Source organism: Scomber japonicus, chromosome 23 (assembly GCF_027409825.1).
Source record: "Scomber japonicus isolate fScoJap1 chromosome 23, fScoJap1.pri, whole genome shotgun sequence".
In the NCBI taxonomy this organism is placed as follows: Eukaryota; Metazoa; Chordata; class Actinopteri; order Scombriformes; family Scombridae; genus Scomber; species Scomber japonicus.
The window spans coordinates 8,203,471-8,217,676 of NC_070600.1; the positions used below are offsets into that span (position 1 = coordinate 8,203,471).

At 38.2% G+C, this 14,206-nt stretch overlaps 1 protein-coding gene across 1 annotated transcript in view; it reads left to right on the top strand.

The window, feature by feature from the left end:
- rerg (RAS-like, estrogen-regulated, growth inhibitor) overlaps positions 1-14,206 on the top strand; it is a 39,211-nt gene that overhangs the window by 1,385 nt on the left and 23,620 nt on the right. Inside the window, exon 2 of the mRNA XM_053314015.1 lies at positions 7,425-7,568. Coding sequence (XP_053169990.1) covers positions 7,508-7,568 — 61 coding nt within the window. The 5' untranslated portion in view covers positions 7,425-7,507. The remainder of the gene's footprint in view (positions 1-7,424; positions 7,569-14,206) is intronic.

Genomic DNA, 14,206 nt, shown 5'->3' on the forward strand with positions numbered 1-14,206 from the left:
TAAAGAGTGGGTCACTGAATTGTTTTTATTATGGTAAGAAACACTGAATGATATAAGCCTAACTTTTGTTTGTTTACTAGAACTCCACAAGGCACCTTTAAATACAGCTAATACTTTGCTACTTTTTTCGAGTAGAGGACTTTTACTTGTACTTCCTGTATATTTTCACACATTGTGGTATGTGTACTTTTACTTAAGCAAAGGATTTGATTACTTTCACCACTGATGACTCACAGAGCTGTTCTTATTAGAGGTTTCTCAGTTTTCTTCCCTACAACAGAAGAAAAAGACAAAATCCTTTCAGAGAGGAGTCCTTGTGATGAAAATATTTGATCAAACAGTATAATAGCATTAGGGCTGTCTGAGAGAGACTGTCACCACTGAACACCAACAGTGTCAGCAGCAGCTACGAAAGGAACTGAAAGGGAAGGAGAGTATTTCTTTTTGTTTCCATTTAACAACGTGATCATTTTTACAGATATGATTAAACAACAATCCCGTAACAGTTTTAATGTATTTTTGAGCATTCGTCTGTATTTCTACTGAAAAAAGTGAACTCCTTTTGAATGAAATGTCAGTAGTTGTGTTTGAATAGGACATTGTTGCCTTTTGTGTACCACTGGTATTACTGGTTTTCATCCAGAGGCAGTGCACCAGTTCACTATATGTATTTTGATGACAAGCCTGTGGTTTGCTGTCTTTGTATAGCCTGTGGTGCAGCAGGTCTCCTCCCATGGTTTGGAGCTCAGAGGTCTGTAATCTCTCTCAACCGCAGCACCACCACCCAGATTCATTACTCAGGGTAAAAATGACACAAAACCCAGCTGGGCACACAGTGGAAAAAAATATACACGTGCCCAGTTTGACAGTTTGGAGTTTTCGAGGTCCTATATGGGGAAGAGGTCCATGGGTAGATAGAGCAAAGATGTGAAGAAAGGATCGGGTCTATTATTGGTTTAAACTTTAGTATTATGACTGCCAATCTCATGTACTTGAAAGTGAAAGGTCAGTTTTTTTCTTTCCCAACACTAACAGACAAGCTTTAGTCACATGGACATTTCAGCTATTTAGACATGTATGAAATAGTTTGTAGGGATGAAACAAAATCTGAAAATACACCAGTTTTGATTTTAAACATCCTAAAATCATATTAGAACTTTTGGGTGTCAGCCATAAAAGTGTGTCAGCCATAAGTTGGTACATTTTCGGCCTGTGTTCTTGTGCCTCTTTCATAACACTGTTGTTACTACTTTTGATTTGGGTTTATTGCAGCAATGTAGTTCGTGCTTTTTGTCTTGAGTGTGGTATTCTAAATCATATGTGTAGGTGTTCATTCACTTTCCACTCTTTTTGCGGACCAGACCTGCTGTTTTGAAAGTTTAAAATAGTCTGACTTTGGGTTTTTTCTTACAAAATAGTTTGACATTTTAGGACATTTTGTTTTGATGAGAGTTAGAGAAGACTGATACCACTTTCAGACATAAGAGTTGTATCAATCTTCTCATCTCATTCTTTGCAAGTATGAGAATTTTGAAAAATTCATTTACTGTAGAAAAGGAGAGAGACGGCTAGCCCAGGATGCGTCACTCTTAGTTCTTTATAGGGGGCCTCAGTTAAGGGCTCAGGGTAAGGTTTCAGTCCAGCATTTTGGAAAATACACATCTTGGTCGTCCTAGCAATCCGAGTCAGCTGAGAAGATCGATATTTACTGGACTGTGGTTTTAGGAACAGTTACGTGTTGGAAATATTTCTTGTATTCCAACAACCGCAGGTCTCAGTGACTACAGGTTTGCTGTTGATTCTACAGAAAAACCCCACAACAGAACAGGAGTCTGACGAGGCTTCTAGCTGACTAGATACAACATGTAGATACATGCTTTGAAGTTGTTGCTAGGTGTTTTTTCTCACTTTTGATAAAGCTGGTCTAGGAGTTTCCCCATAATTCCAGTCTTTTGTACTAAGGTCAGCTAAACCCATTATGGCACGTTTATCTCAATACTGGGTGCACAGAGGTGAAGTTGATAGTGATCATCTTGTTTAACTTTGCAAAGGTGCCTAACCCTAACAAATATGCTAGTATTTTGCAAAATGTTTGTCTGCTCCTTGAAATGCATGTTCTGCTACTGGTGTGCAGCAGTGTTGTTTGTCTTGGATCTCTGATGTAGAGATACTGTTTTTCTGTAGTCAGAAGCTTTGTGCGTTGCCATATAAATGTAGTTTCTGTTGTTGTTGTTGTTGTTGTTGTTGTTGATATAGTAACACCGGTGGAAATTATTTTTGGATTTTTTTAGTGTCTTTTTTTAGTGTATTGTAGTCAGTAGGTATGTCTCTGAAGCAGGAAGTTGAGTGCAGCTGCTTAACTGAAACTTTTAATCTTGTGACTTTGTTACATGACTGAGGTGTTTGTGTGTGTATGTGTGTGTGTGTGTGGTGTGTTTGTGTGTGTGTGTGTGTGTGTGTGTGTGTGTGTGTGTGTGTGTGTGTGAGAGAGAGAGAGAGATAGAGAGAGATAGAGAGAGAGAAAGGGATAGAGAGAGAAAGAGTCTCAGTAATGGATGGAGTAGGTGGACAAGAAACACAAGAATGACTGTGTCGGTGTAGGGAGACACTGCTGTGTGTTCCTCTACCTCCTCTCTGACGGGTGTTTCCCTGCTGCTGCTGTTGCTGCTGCTGTGTTGGGAAGCAAGGCAACACTGCAGTGGTGTGTGTCTGCTTGCAATAATACAGGTGAAAAGTTAGACGAAGAGAAAGAAAGAACTTAAAAGCAAGAAACAAGGTAGTAAAAATAAAAATCATGTCTGTTGTAACAGAACAGCGACAAACAAGCTGTGCATGTGGGCTGCTACTATTCCATTTATATTCCTGTTCACAGCATGATACATAAAGAGACCAAATAATGACTGTCTGACCAATAATGGCTGTCTTTGCCAAAAACACTGGGTGTGGATTTTCTCTTTTTACAGCAAAGCATGAAAATACTATTGTTTCAAGCAGATTTAGCCCTTTTTTCTTCTTCTTGTGTTGTGAAACTGGGTTTTCAAGCAGTTGTTATACTGTTTGTGTCACTGAACTCAGAGTCATAGTTTGATTGAGGCCTTTAAATGTTTAAAACTACCTCTTAATTTCACTTTACATGATCCTCAGGCTGTAAATATTTTAACATGAAGTTGCCTAAAAATGCCGTGAGTGATGTCTCAATCATTTTAATATCAGAATATATTACAATGGAAGACTTAGTTAAATTACAAATATCCATATATTTTGGTCCTGTCCGCAGCTAAAGGATTTCTGGCCAGTTTTCGAATACTCCCTTGAATTGACTATATATGACAGTTATTAACCTTAACCCTTTGATTCCCATATTCAGGGTGGGTCTGGACTTAAAAATAGCACAGTTAACCGAGTAAAGGTTAGGCTTTCTCTACACTGCTTGTTTGATGATGGTTCTCCTCAGATGAGAAACTGTATTAACCCAATTATAACATCTCCTAACCCCAATTCTAACACCCCACTTGTCTTCTATGATTTCTCTAACCTTAACCCTTCAAACCTTTCTTTCTAATGTCTCTAACCCTTCAAACCTTTTCTTCTAATATCTCTAACCCTACAAACCTTTTCTTCTAATATCTCTAACCCTTCAAACCCTTCCTTCTAATGTCTCCAACCCTAAACTATCAAACCTTTCCCTCTAATATCTATAACTCTTCAAACCTTTCCTTCTAATATCTGTAATCCTAACCCTTCAAACCTTTCCTTCTAATATATCTAACCCTTCAAACCCTTCCTTCTAATGTCTCCAACCCTAACCTATAAAACCTTTCCTTCTAATATCTGTAATCCTAACCCTCCAAACCCTTCCTTCTAATAGCTCTAACCCTTCAAACCTTTTCTTCTAATGTCTCTAGCCCTAACACTGCAAACCTTTCCTTCTAATATCTATAACCCTTTAAACCTTTCCTTCTAATATAATCCTTGCCCTTCAAACCCTCCCTTCTAATATCTGTAATCCTAGCCCTTCAAACCTTTCTTTCTAGTATCTCTAACCCTAAACACTTTTCTTTCTAATATTTCTTACCCTAACCCTTAAAACCCTTCCTTCTGATATTTCTAACCCTAAAACTGCAAAACTTTCCTCTTCTTACCCTTCTAAGAAGACTGTTTTACTAACCTGAAAAAAGAGAACAAAATGTCATTGTTACTAGCATTACACCATTACTACATTATGCACTGTTTTGACTGTGCCTTCTGGTTAGTGGATGTGTGGAGGGCATATAAATGATAAAGTAAAAAAAACAGTCTTTAATCATGCTGACGGCTGTCATGATGAGAGAGACAGAGAGACGGATGATTGACCTCCACTTGAGCCACGCCATGTGGCACACAGCCACACCATATAAGGGCATGTGTCTGCCAACAGAAAAGGAAAAGGTTAACTTAAACTCAGACTTTGCGTGTGTGTGTGTGTGTGTGTGTGTGTGTGTGTGTGTGTGTGTGTGTGTGAGAGAGAAAAAGAGAGAGAGTGTGTTCGCAGTAGATGAAGAAGTAAAGCATTGGAAGATTTCCACTTCATAACTTCAGCTAGTGTGAAGTTGGCTAACATGTTCTGGCACTGACACATTCAGACAGACACACATTTTTCAGCCTTTATTTAAGCAGGCAAGGTTTGCTGAACTTGTGATCTGTTTTGAATTTTCTTCCATCTTTCTTTGCTGTGTTTCCTTTCACCCAACAAAGACTAACAGAAGGATGAGTGAAGAGACTTTTTTGTGCAATTGAATTTAGAAAACAGACATACTGACCTGGCAGATGTATTTCAGCAAGATATAGATGGGTTCTTGTGACTGCCAGAAATGTGTGTAGTTAAAGCCAGTTTTCTATCACCCTAGATCACTTATTTTATGTTTTATTATATTGCGTAATACAATACAATCCCTATCATGCCAAAACAATGCAGAAAGAGATATACAGAGCTGACATTCCAAAAGTTGAAAAGCAATTCCAAAAATGGAGCAAAAAAGTAGTGATCATGGGCCATGGCATGTAGAAATGTTTCAGGATGCAACAAAACATGTATATTTTGACACATATAAAAAACTCCATGCAAAGAAAAAATAGTCAGGTAATATCTCGGGGGGAGCAGTTAAAAAACCAGTAAGTGGACATTTGCGCTTCTCCTGACCTTAAGTATTATGTTTGCTTAATCTGTCACAGCTGATACAATACAATCATGAAGATGCAGCAAAATATGCAGTTATACTAAAAAATTATGTTACACTCTATGTAAAAGAGGTGTGTCCTGTATGAAAGGACATATTTATCCATAAAGACAAACTTTGCCTATGTATGTTGATTATTGGATCTTTTAAACTGATAATTCTTTATATTTAAATGACTTATTCAAGTTTTCAGCAACAAGGATAAAGTCATGTTACAGTATATATTTGGATCATGGTCTCTGTCCCTGGCCAATAAGAGCTTGTTACTTCAATGTAAGTGGGTTGTAACTGATAGAGTAAAACACAAATGGGTAGTGAGATATGAGGATACAGTGTGGAAATATAAATTTTTCAATACAGTTTTATTCATATAACTCAGAATCCTAACAGAAGCTATCTCAATGTGCTTTTCATATAGATCACTATATTACAAATGTTTTTAAAAAATCACAAAATGATCAACCTGATGTTCGATGTAATGATAAGTAGTCCACTTTTGTGCATTTTATGACAAAACTCCAATATCTGTTTAAAAAAAACATTTGTCAGTTTTACAATGTTTTAATAATAATCATTTCATAGATACATTTACCTCTAAAGTGGCTGAATTCGGCTCCATATAAAAGGACATAATTTGCCCATGGAAGCTTTGTGAGTTCTGCATTATTGTTGTATTATTACTGCAAATTTGTGACAAATGAGTTTGAGGTGGTGTAGACCTATATTTATGGGACTGTACCTCCTAGACACAAAAAGAAAATTTTTAGATTGACTGTTACTAAAAAGTAAGTCAGAAAGTCCTTCTTTCTGATACTGTTTCCACATGAACAATGTACTCATTGTGATATTTTTTTCTAGATTGTGACATGCTGTGCCAGGATTGCGCTGATGCCTTTCATTACCAAAATTGCTAAAATTGGTTCCACACACACCAACTTGTGCATGTGCCCCACATGTGTATCCAGCTTCATGAAAATAGGACAATATCATCATCTCTTAACCAGGAACACTAACTATTGCTGTGCTATTTATTTGTTCTGAATTGTTCACCAACCTCTCACACACTCTATCCAACCCTGCTTCCTGGAAATAGCATTTATATTTGACCATGCAACCATAGTTATGTTTAATTATATATTTAATACCACATGAATTATGTTTTTATCATCATCTCAATAAAATGTATCTGCCAAGTTGTAGAATTTTGATGCCGTATGTCTTTGTATTTGCTTTCCCTACAATATCTCTAATATGCTCTTGTAATATAACATTGTCTCATAGAAACTAAAGCATTGAGAACCTTTTCTATGGTCATGTTTTGGCACTTGCAGCACTTGGTTTATGTTAGGCAAAGGGCATTTCCATCCACCTGCTTTTATTTTATTTAAATCTTCTCATTTATAAACAGTGGGAAAACCAGACATTTGAAAAAAAAAGTTGAAATCGCACAAAAATGCTTTTATCGTTGGCTGAAGTGGGGAAGTTGGTGTGTCAATAAGAAGAGAATGTGGAACCAAACTTAAGCAAATAAATGATGCCATACATAAAACATGTGACTTAACTCAAGCTTCCACTGAAGGGACACGAACCTCAGATCTGTGAGGACCAACGAGGAGACTGTAACTTTCCTCAAATGAATACATTTCCCACACGGTTTTCCATAGTTTGAGGTTTGACCGGCACTCTTAATTCCATCATCTTGTTGTTCTGCTTCTGCAACAGTTTAACATTTAGCACCACCAACTGTTTAATTTGATGAGCCCAACTCTTAATATTCTTACACACAACAGTAGTGGACAGAAACAAGCATAAATTCACATATTTCTGCAGATTTTCAGTGAATTAGTTAAAATTTGTGTTAAATTGAAATAGAACTTGGCTACAAACACCATCTTTCCCATCCCAGCTCCCTATGATGCCTATGCAGTAAACCAATGAGGCAATTTTGGCTTTTTCAGTCCAGTCAGTCATAGACACTAGAGGACACTGAGATATTACTGTATGACTCACAATCTGCTATTGGACAAAGAAAAACATTTACTCAGCTGAAAGCAGAAATATATTAAAAGCTAGTCTAATAAAAGTCAAAATCTTGCTTTAAAATGTTAAGCAAGTAAATCAGTCATGTTATTAGAGATGAAATGGACCTGAGCATCAAAACTAAAAATGTATTGCACCTTATGAACTTGTCTCTCCTTGTTTCCTCAGACGCTGCTTCCTCCTGTGTGGACAAGAGGATGGATGGTTGACCTCAGAGCTTACTGATTGGCTCACTGAGCTTTGCTGCGATCATGGCCAAAAGTCCAGAGGTGAAGCTGGCCGTCTTTGGCAGAGCGGGAGTGGGCAAATCAGGTAGGCTGATTGGTGTGTGTGTGTGTGTGTGTGTGTGTGTGTGTGTGTGTGTCAGTGTACATGCAAGTTTTTCCTCAATGTCTCTTTTTCTTATTTCATTCATTTACTGTTCCTGAAGGTGTAGATGAATGAAATAAGAAAGTAAATGGAAACAGGCGGGTTTAACAGATTTTTACTATTTGTTTTGGTGCTTAGATTAATCTTTAACACATTTCCAGACTAAATTTAATAGGCTTAAACTTGGCTGACTTTGTGCAGGTTTCAGGGTGTGTATCTTTCTTAACTGCGTGTCTTCATCATGAACTCTGCTGGTTTAATATTTTTCCTCCATCAGTAATTTTATAGTCGCCATAATTTCTCCTTATACTCAGTTTGTTTGCATAGTTAGCATTACAGTAGGAAGTTGTTTTGAGTCTGGCTTAAATGCTTTAACTCCCCCAGATAAGTCAGTTGAGTCATTATCATTTTCCATAAGCTGTAGGAGCCTGGCCTCAGCTTGCGCCCTGTATGTTTTTTCCAGTAGCTAACACAATAACACAGACCATATGTTTCCTGCCAGCTGCAAATCAAGACAGATTGCCTCTGCACAGCAATCAGCTGTTCAAAAACATGCTTCTATGTTAAAGGAGGCCATTAAGATGCCTGAGGAGGTCAACTTAAGTACTGTACTGAAACATATGTAAAAACATTGCAGTGTAGCTGACGATATCTGACATGCAGCTCTGAGACCTTGTTTCAGAACCGCAGACCTCGAAGCTCCAACTGGCAACTTCTTTTCCTAAACTAAGGAGCGTAGCCGTGCCCATCACTTCCACTCTGAGTCAAGTTCATTCCCTAAAAACCCACTCAGTTATCTCGGCAAGCCGTCATCTGCCCCTAGCCTTCACATCTAGCTTTTTTCCCCCTCTCTTCTATTTTTCCGTCAGTTTTTAGAGAGACTTCCTGCTCTGTGGCTGCCAGCATCATATTCTCATTTGAAATTCTGGAAAATTGTTGATTAGGTTATTGTTCAGGCTTCAGGCATTATGCCACCACTCATGTTCTTTTAAAAATGGCTTCTGTGTGATTGTTATTGAATTTGAAAATATGCAAGAACGTGCTCAGCTCCCCATCTAGTTTCACAGCAGCAGGAGCAACACTGAAAAACAATCAGTGTGGATGATTTCTTGCCAAATATAAAAGCAGATAGCTGGTTGTGTTTTTGACTTCAGCACTTTATAAGATACCATATGATTTGGTTAAATAGTCTTCACCATTCAAAACTCAAGGGGAAAGTGGAAACATTTTTTAAAATCAGTTATCTTCAAAAGCACCTTTGTGAACATTTCCATAGACTGCCATAGTTAACACGGCAATATTTGGTCATTAGCAAAGAATTAAAGAAATTAAACTTCATAACCAGATGACAGCAGTAGAGGAAAAATGAATAGAACACCAAAGTTATTACAATTCATCTTGAGTGTAACTGTTAGAGATTGTGTCTGTACCAAAGTGCCATTCTCAGAGCCATGTTGCTTGTATGGCAAAAAATTCATCCATCATCCTCTTGTCAACTCATTTATTTGCTCAGTGAAAAAGTCTCTTGAATAACCTGCTTCTCTGTTCATGTGGAAAAGGCATGCCTCACTCTGCTCTTTTTTGTATGCATAGAAACAGCCACACAGCAGGGCAGTTGTCATTGTTGTCACATCTGAAGCTACATGTAGCCCTGGTGATCCCTTCAACAATGAATGGCTCTCATCTAAACATAGCCCTTTAGTGGCAGCCTACAGATGCTAATGAATCAGCCTTCTCCTCAATCGTCAAACATCTGGATTGTGGCCGTAAATTATCCTCCCACTTCGTGCACAATATGACAGAGAGGAAAAAATGTACGCTAATGTTAAACAGATTTTAGATGTTGTTTTGAACCTCTTGGCATGTCGGAGTGAGCACTCTTTTGTGGTTCATAAATCTGTATTAACAGTACTTCCATTTCAGCTAAAGGGGATTATACGCCTAGTGTTTTAATACTTAGAGAGGGTGTGCTTGAAACAGTTCAACCAGGCCACCTTGCTGAAGTGCTCTTGACACTTGGGTCCTTTACTGTTCGACAGAGTCAGACCGCCCCTGTTACTATAAGCGTGTTAACATGCTAACCTGCTAATTATTGCTAAATGTGAAATGTGAAGGAAGACCAAAAAAAAAAAAGATAAATGCTCAAAATAAATCTACGCATTTTCCCGGAATGAGCCAAAATTCATGCAAATGAAAATATAATATATTTCATTATATTATATTTTTAATATGATTTACTCTTCATGCAGATTAAACACAAATCTAATCATTTCTGTACAGTGAAAAAAAATATGAATGAAGACCAAAAATAGTAAATCAAATCCATGTATTAGTTATTTTTGACACAGTGGGTAACACATATCCTCCAGTGTTAATCACTAAGGTTAGATAGTGCTTAAGGGACCAATAGACTAAGGCAACTGACATAAAACTAATCAATAATAATTTTGATATTCAATTGAATTGTTAAAGTTATTTATTGGACAAAAACATCCACTGCTTCCAGCTGGAAAGATCTGCTGCTTTTCTCTGTTTCATATCACTGTAAATTGATTATCTCTGTTTTTTGGACTGCTGGTTTGACAAAAAAAGGAATTTGAAGACAAACTTGTTCTCAGGAAAGTTGTGATATGAGTTTTTACTCTTTTCTGATTGAGATTAATTGAAAAACAAAAGATCAGTAGATTGTTTCAGAGCCCAGAGCAAGAGCTATATAAATAAAAACCACAAGCCCAGATTTTGCTGCACTTGAACTGTGTATTTAAAACATAGCTCCATGTTCTTTTACTATCTCACAGATAACATGTGACAACACCTCTGTTACCATGGCTGTAATGCACCTGGGACAAAATGGATGTTTTCCACTAACTGACATTTCCATCTTGACTTTGGACGGCAGTGCCTGTGCGTGTGTGTGTTAGTGTTCATCTGATGCTAGAGGTTCTTGTTTTAGTTGGACTTCGGTGTAGCCGTGCTGTTGTAGTGATCATGTCCATCAAGAAGCTGTTGTGTGGAAAGAATTTGTGCCTTGTGAGCGGGAGCAGAGTTGCTGGGTGTCTTGGCGTTCCTTAGTGTGGTGGTGGTGGGGGGGGGGGGGGGGGGTCACAGGGCCCTCGTGATGGTCTGACCTGGTCTCCTGCAGAGCCACTCAGCAGTAATAAAAAACAGAGGGTATAAACTCACTCAAGTATGGCTGTTCTGGCACTTTGCAGCCTTTTGGTTTATTGACTCAGTGGAAGGAAAGCATGGTTGAGAAATAAGATAAATTTGTCCAATTATTGTACCTCCAACTTAGCCCCTGATCCCATAAAGTAGAGTACACGCTGGCTGGGTTTTTCGGTCTTGTCAGTGAGTAAGATGAGCAAATATTCTGTCTCATGATGAAATCATTTTATTTGACTCTTTTTGCTTGGAGCCACTTTTTCAGCATCTTTATTATTATTTGGAATAACGTTTCTGTCTGTTTACAGCAACGGCTTAATCAAATCCTAATTTGAGACATTATTCTTACAGAATAATCTATTTTGTTAATGGTGCTGTAAAGTTCAAAAGCAAAAAAGAAGAAAAGGTTTCCATGAACATACACACTGATTTCGTAGAGATGAGGCTAACATCTGAAACAAAAATGGCTGTTCTGTTGTTGAAATTTAAAGCTGCACTAATCAATAATGAATCACGTGTCTGTAATGTGAAAGGTACCACTCAATGTGACATACCTACAAGGAATTATCAGGTAACTCTTAAATTCTCCTCAGTTCAGTGGAGGATTTTAGCAGCTTTATGTTCATTGTTTTAGTTTTCTTGCCTGAAACTTTTCGCCAAAAAAACCCCCACAATGTAAGCTACCTGTTCAGCACCACATAGACAAACAAAATGAGCAACTAGCTGGTGAATACAGTGGAGCTAATTTTGGCTAACAAAAAACAGGCCTAAAACAAAATGTACCTACTGGAAATTCTGAACATCTGACACCTTAGAGGGTCATTTAGTACAACTGAATGCTGAACAAGAATTTTTAGGCGACCAAAATGTTAGTTAACTTTCATGAACTGAAAACATTGAAATAACGACAGCTATGCCTAAACTCTCATTCCAATCTGGGGTTACATTAATTAACATTACAACAATTAATATGTAACCAATGTTGTTGCTGTGGTAGCAACTTGTCAATCACAAAATAGCTGTGCCCTACATCATACACTGGTTTGTCATCTATTTTACTCAAAATGGGATAATAATTTACAAACTGAACATCATGCTATATCTAAGAAGGTTTAGGAAAGTATTTACTGAGATGTTAAATCAAGTGAGAAGTTGGGTCATTTTCTCATAGACGTCTATACAGTCACTTTTTTTGGTAACCAGTGGAGTCGCCCTCTGCTGGTCATTAGAGAAAATGCGGGTTTAACTCACTTCCACATTGGCCTCATTTTCAGACTTGGAGCTTCCCCTTGGCACACACACATTCATAAACAGTGAAGTGAAGTGTGCTTTTGAAGATGGTCAGATGTTCACTTGGGAAATTAAATTAATGGGGTGCGATGTGCCAGCTCATAAGACATCTCATCTCGTCGCTATCCCACTATTCCACTTCCTCCTCCTCTCAGGTCGTTTGACAGCCAGAAAGTAGAACAATAACAAGAGATCGGGCCAACCTGTGTCTGCTGTTTACCACCCCCAACGCCCGGAACGGGGTCATGAATCAGCCTAATGTATGTGTCAGCCCAGAGCATGATGTAAACAGTCATTCAGGGGGCAGGCAGGCGAGATGAAGCCACAAAGACAAACACAACAGTGGACAGACAGTCGAAATACTGACAGTCACTGTGTTGGGCTATAAGACAGACCACACGTTTTCTCAAAAGAACAAAACAACATGTTCTTGGTGGACAAAAATAGTCAAGATTTTGTTCCCTTACCCTGACAGCAGACAGTTGCATCGCTTGGATGTGCCGTTGTTTCCTGTTCGTCATATGAAAATGTTCTAGTCGTGTCTCCTCTGTCTAATCCTTTGCAGCTGCAAAGCACATTACACTCACTCTTCATTTGTAGCTCCTTATTAGCATTTTTTCCTGTTGATGAATCACTGGTGTGTCATGGCGGTTAGAAAGGAAAAAGTAATTTATTAATATAAAAATATTGTTGATGATTAAACAGCCTTGCATTCCTTTTAGCTGAGGAGCTTACAATATACTTACTATGAATGTTTAATTCTTTCCAGTATTATAAAGTTGCATGGAAAGGAGTCTTATTGAGGAAATGTACAGGATAACAGCATGCCTGTTAATGGTTTTGACAATATTACATTGTGAGCTCTTGATAATGACTTTGAAATAGGCTTCCTGCTGAAAGACGGGACAGCCAACCATTTATACTTAAATCACTGCTGCAGTGATCACGCTGCTTCCAAAATCAACTTCCTGTGATTCCCGCTGGAGGAAATGAAAGCCCTCGAAAGTAATCAAATAATTGATGGGATTTGACATCCATCAGGCTTTCAGCGTGCAGCTCCTCACTCTGCGTCGCTGATCAATTAACAGAATGCAGAGGCACGGGGACAGTTGCTCAGCCTGCTGCTTGAGTTTCCAGGCACATCTTTGGCCTTTGACATCTGAGAGAGCCCACACCTGTGAAGTTGGCTGGCTGGTTGACTTCCCTGATTACATTCTGCATGCCGGACCTGGTGAGGTATGACTCATCGAATGCATTATGCTGCGGCACAAGTGCTGTAATCAGCATGTCGGAGGTAGATTTTATTCTTTTAGATAAGAGATCTGAAAAGGTTCACAAGTGGCTTTCAGAGCGACTGCAGTGATGTGAATGTACATTAACTGACCTTTATGTGCTTTAATGTGTTACATAAGACTTCACCAAACTTGAAGGCTTTATCCTTTTACATTGTGCTTATTTGTACAATTTGAGTTGAGTTCACACCAAGAGCTCTTGGGTGTGTGAAAAGTCAAGAAGGCTGGGGCAACTGCAAAAGTGGGGCCAGGTGTACAAATGAAGGTATATTTTAAAAATTGAGCAGCACTCTGCTGCTATGTGTTTGGGGCTGGAATGACAGAAATGAAATAAGTAAAAAAAGTTCCAGGGTTATTTTGAGTCGCTGTGGGGAAGCTTTGGATTTTGAGACTGAGTGAGAAAAATGCTTTGGTTAAATATTTTAAGAAAGGCCTTGGAAAAATGTTTCTTGGGATTGGGTAAGTCAGGAACCCGCTGCAATAAGTCACGGAAATTGAAAGTTATTAAAGAGTTATAATAAAGAAAAATCTGTATTCTTCACATAAGAGTTCAGTGAATCTTATCTGAGCTGATAGCAATTTAGAAAACTGGTACAGAAAAAGAAATGTCTAAGATATCAAATTTGGAAAATAGTGTTTTTCATCATTGGCTCACATTTACATGTGTCTTGTTATATGTGTGTGTGTATTTACCAGGTATTACTCATGTTGTGTGGGCATAAATCTGCATCTTACACAGTCACATTTTGGGAACTTGCCTCTCTTTTGAGGACAAAGAGAAAATCCCTATAATGTAAACCATGAGGTTTTCTGGTGAAAACTTGAAGGTTTAGGTAT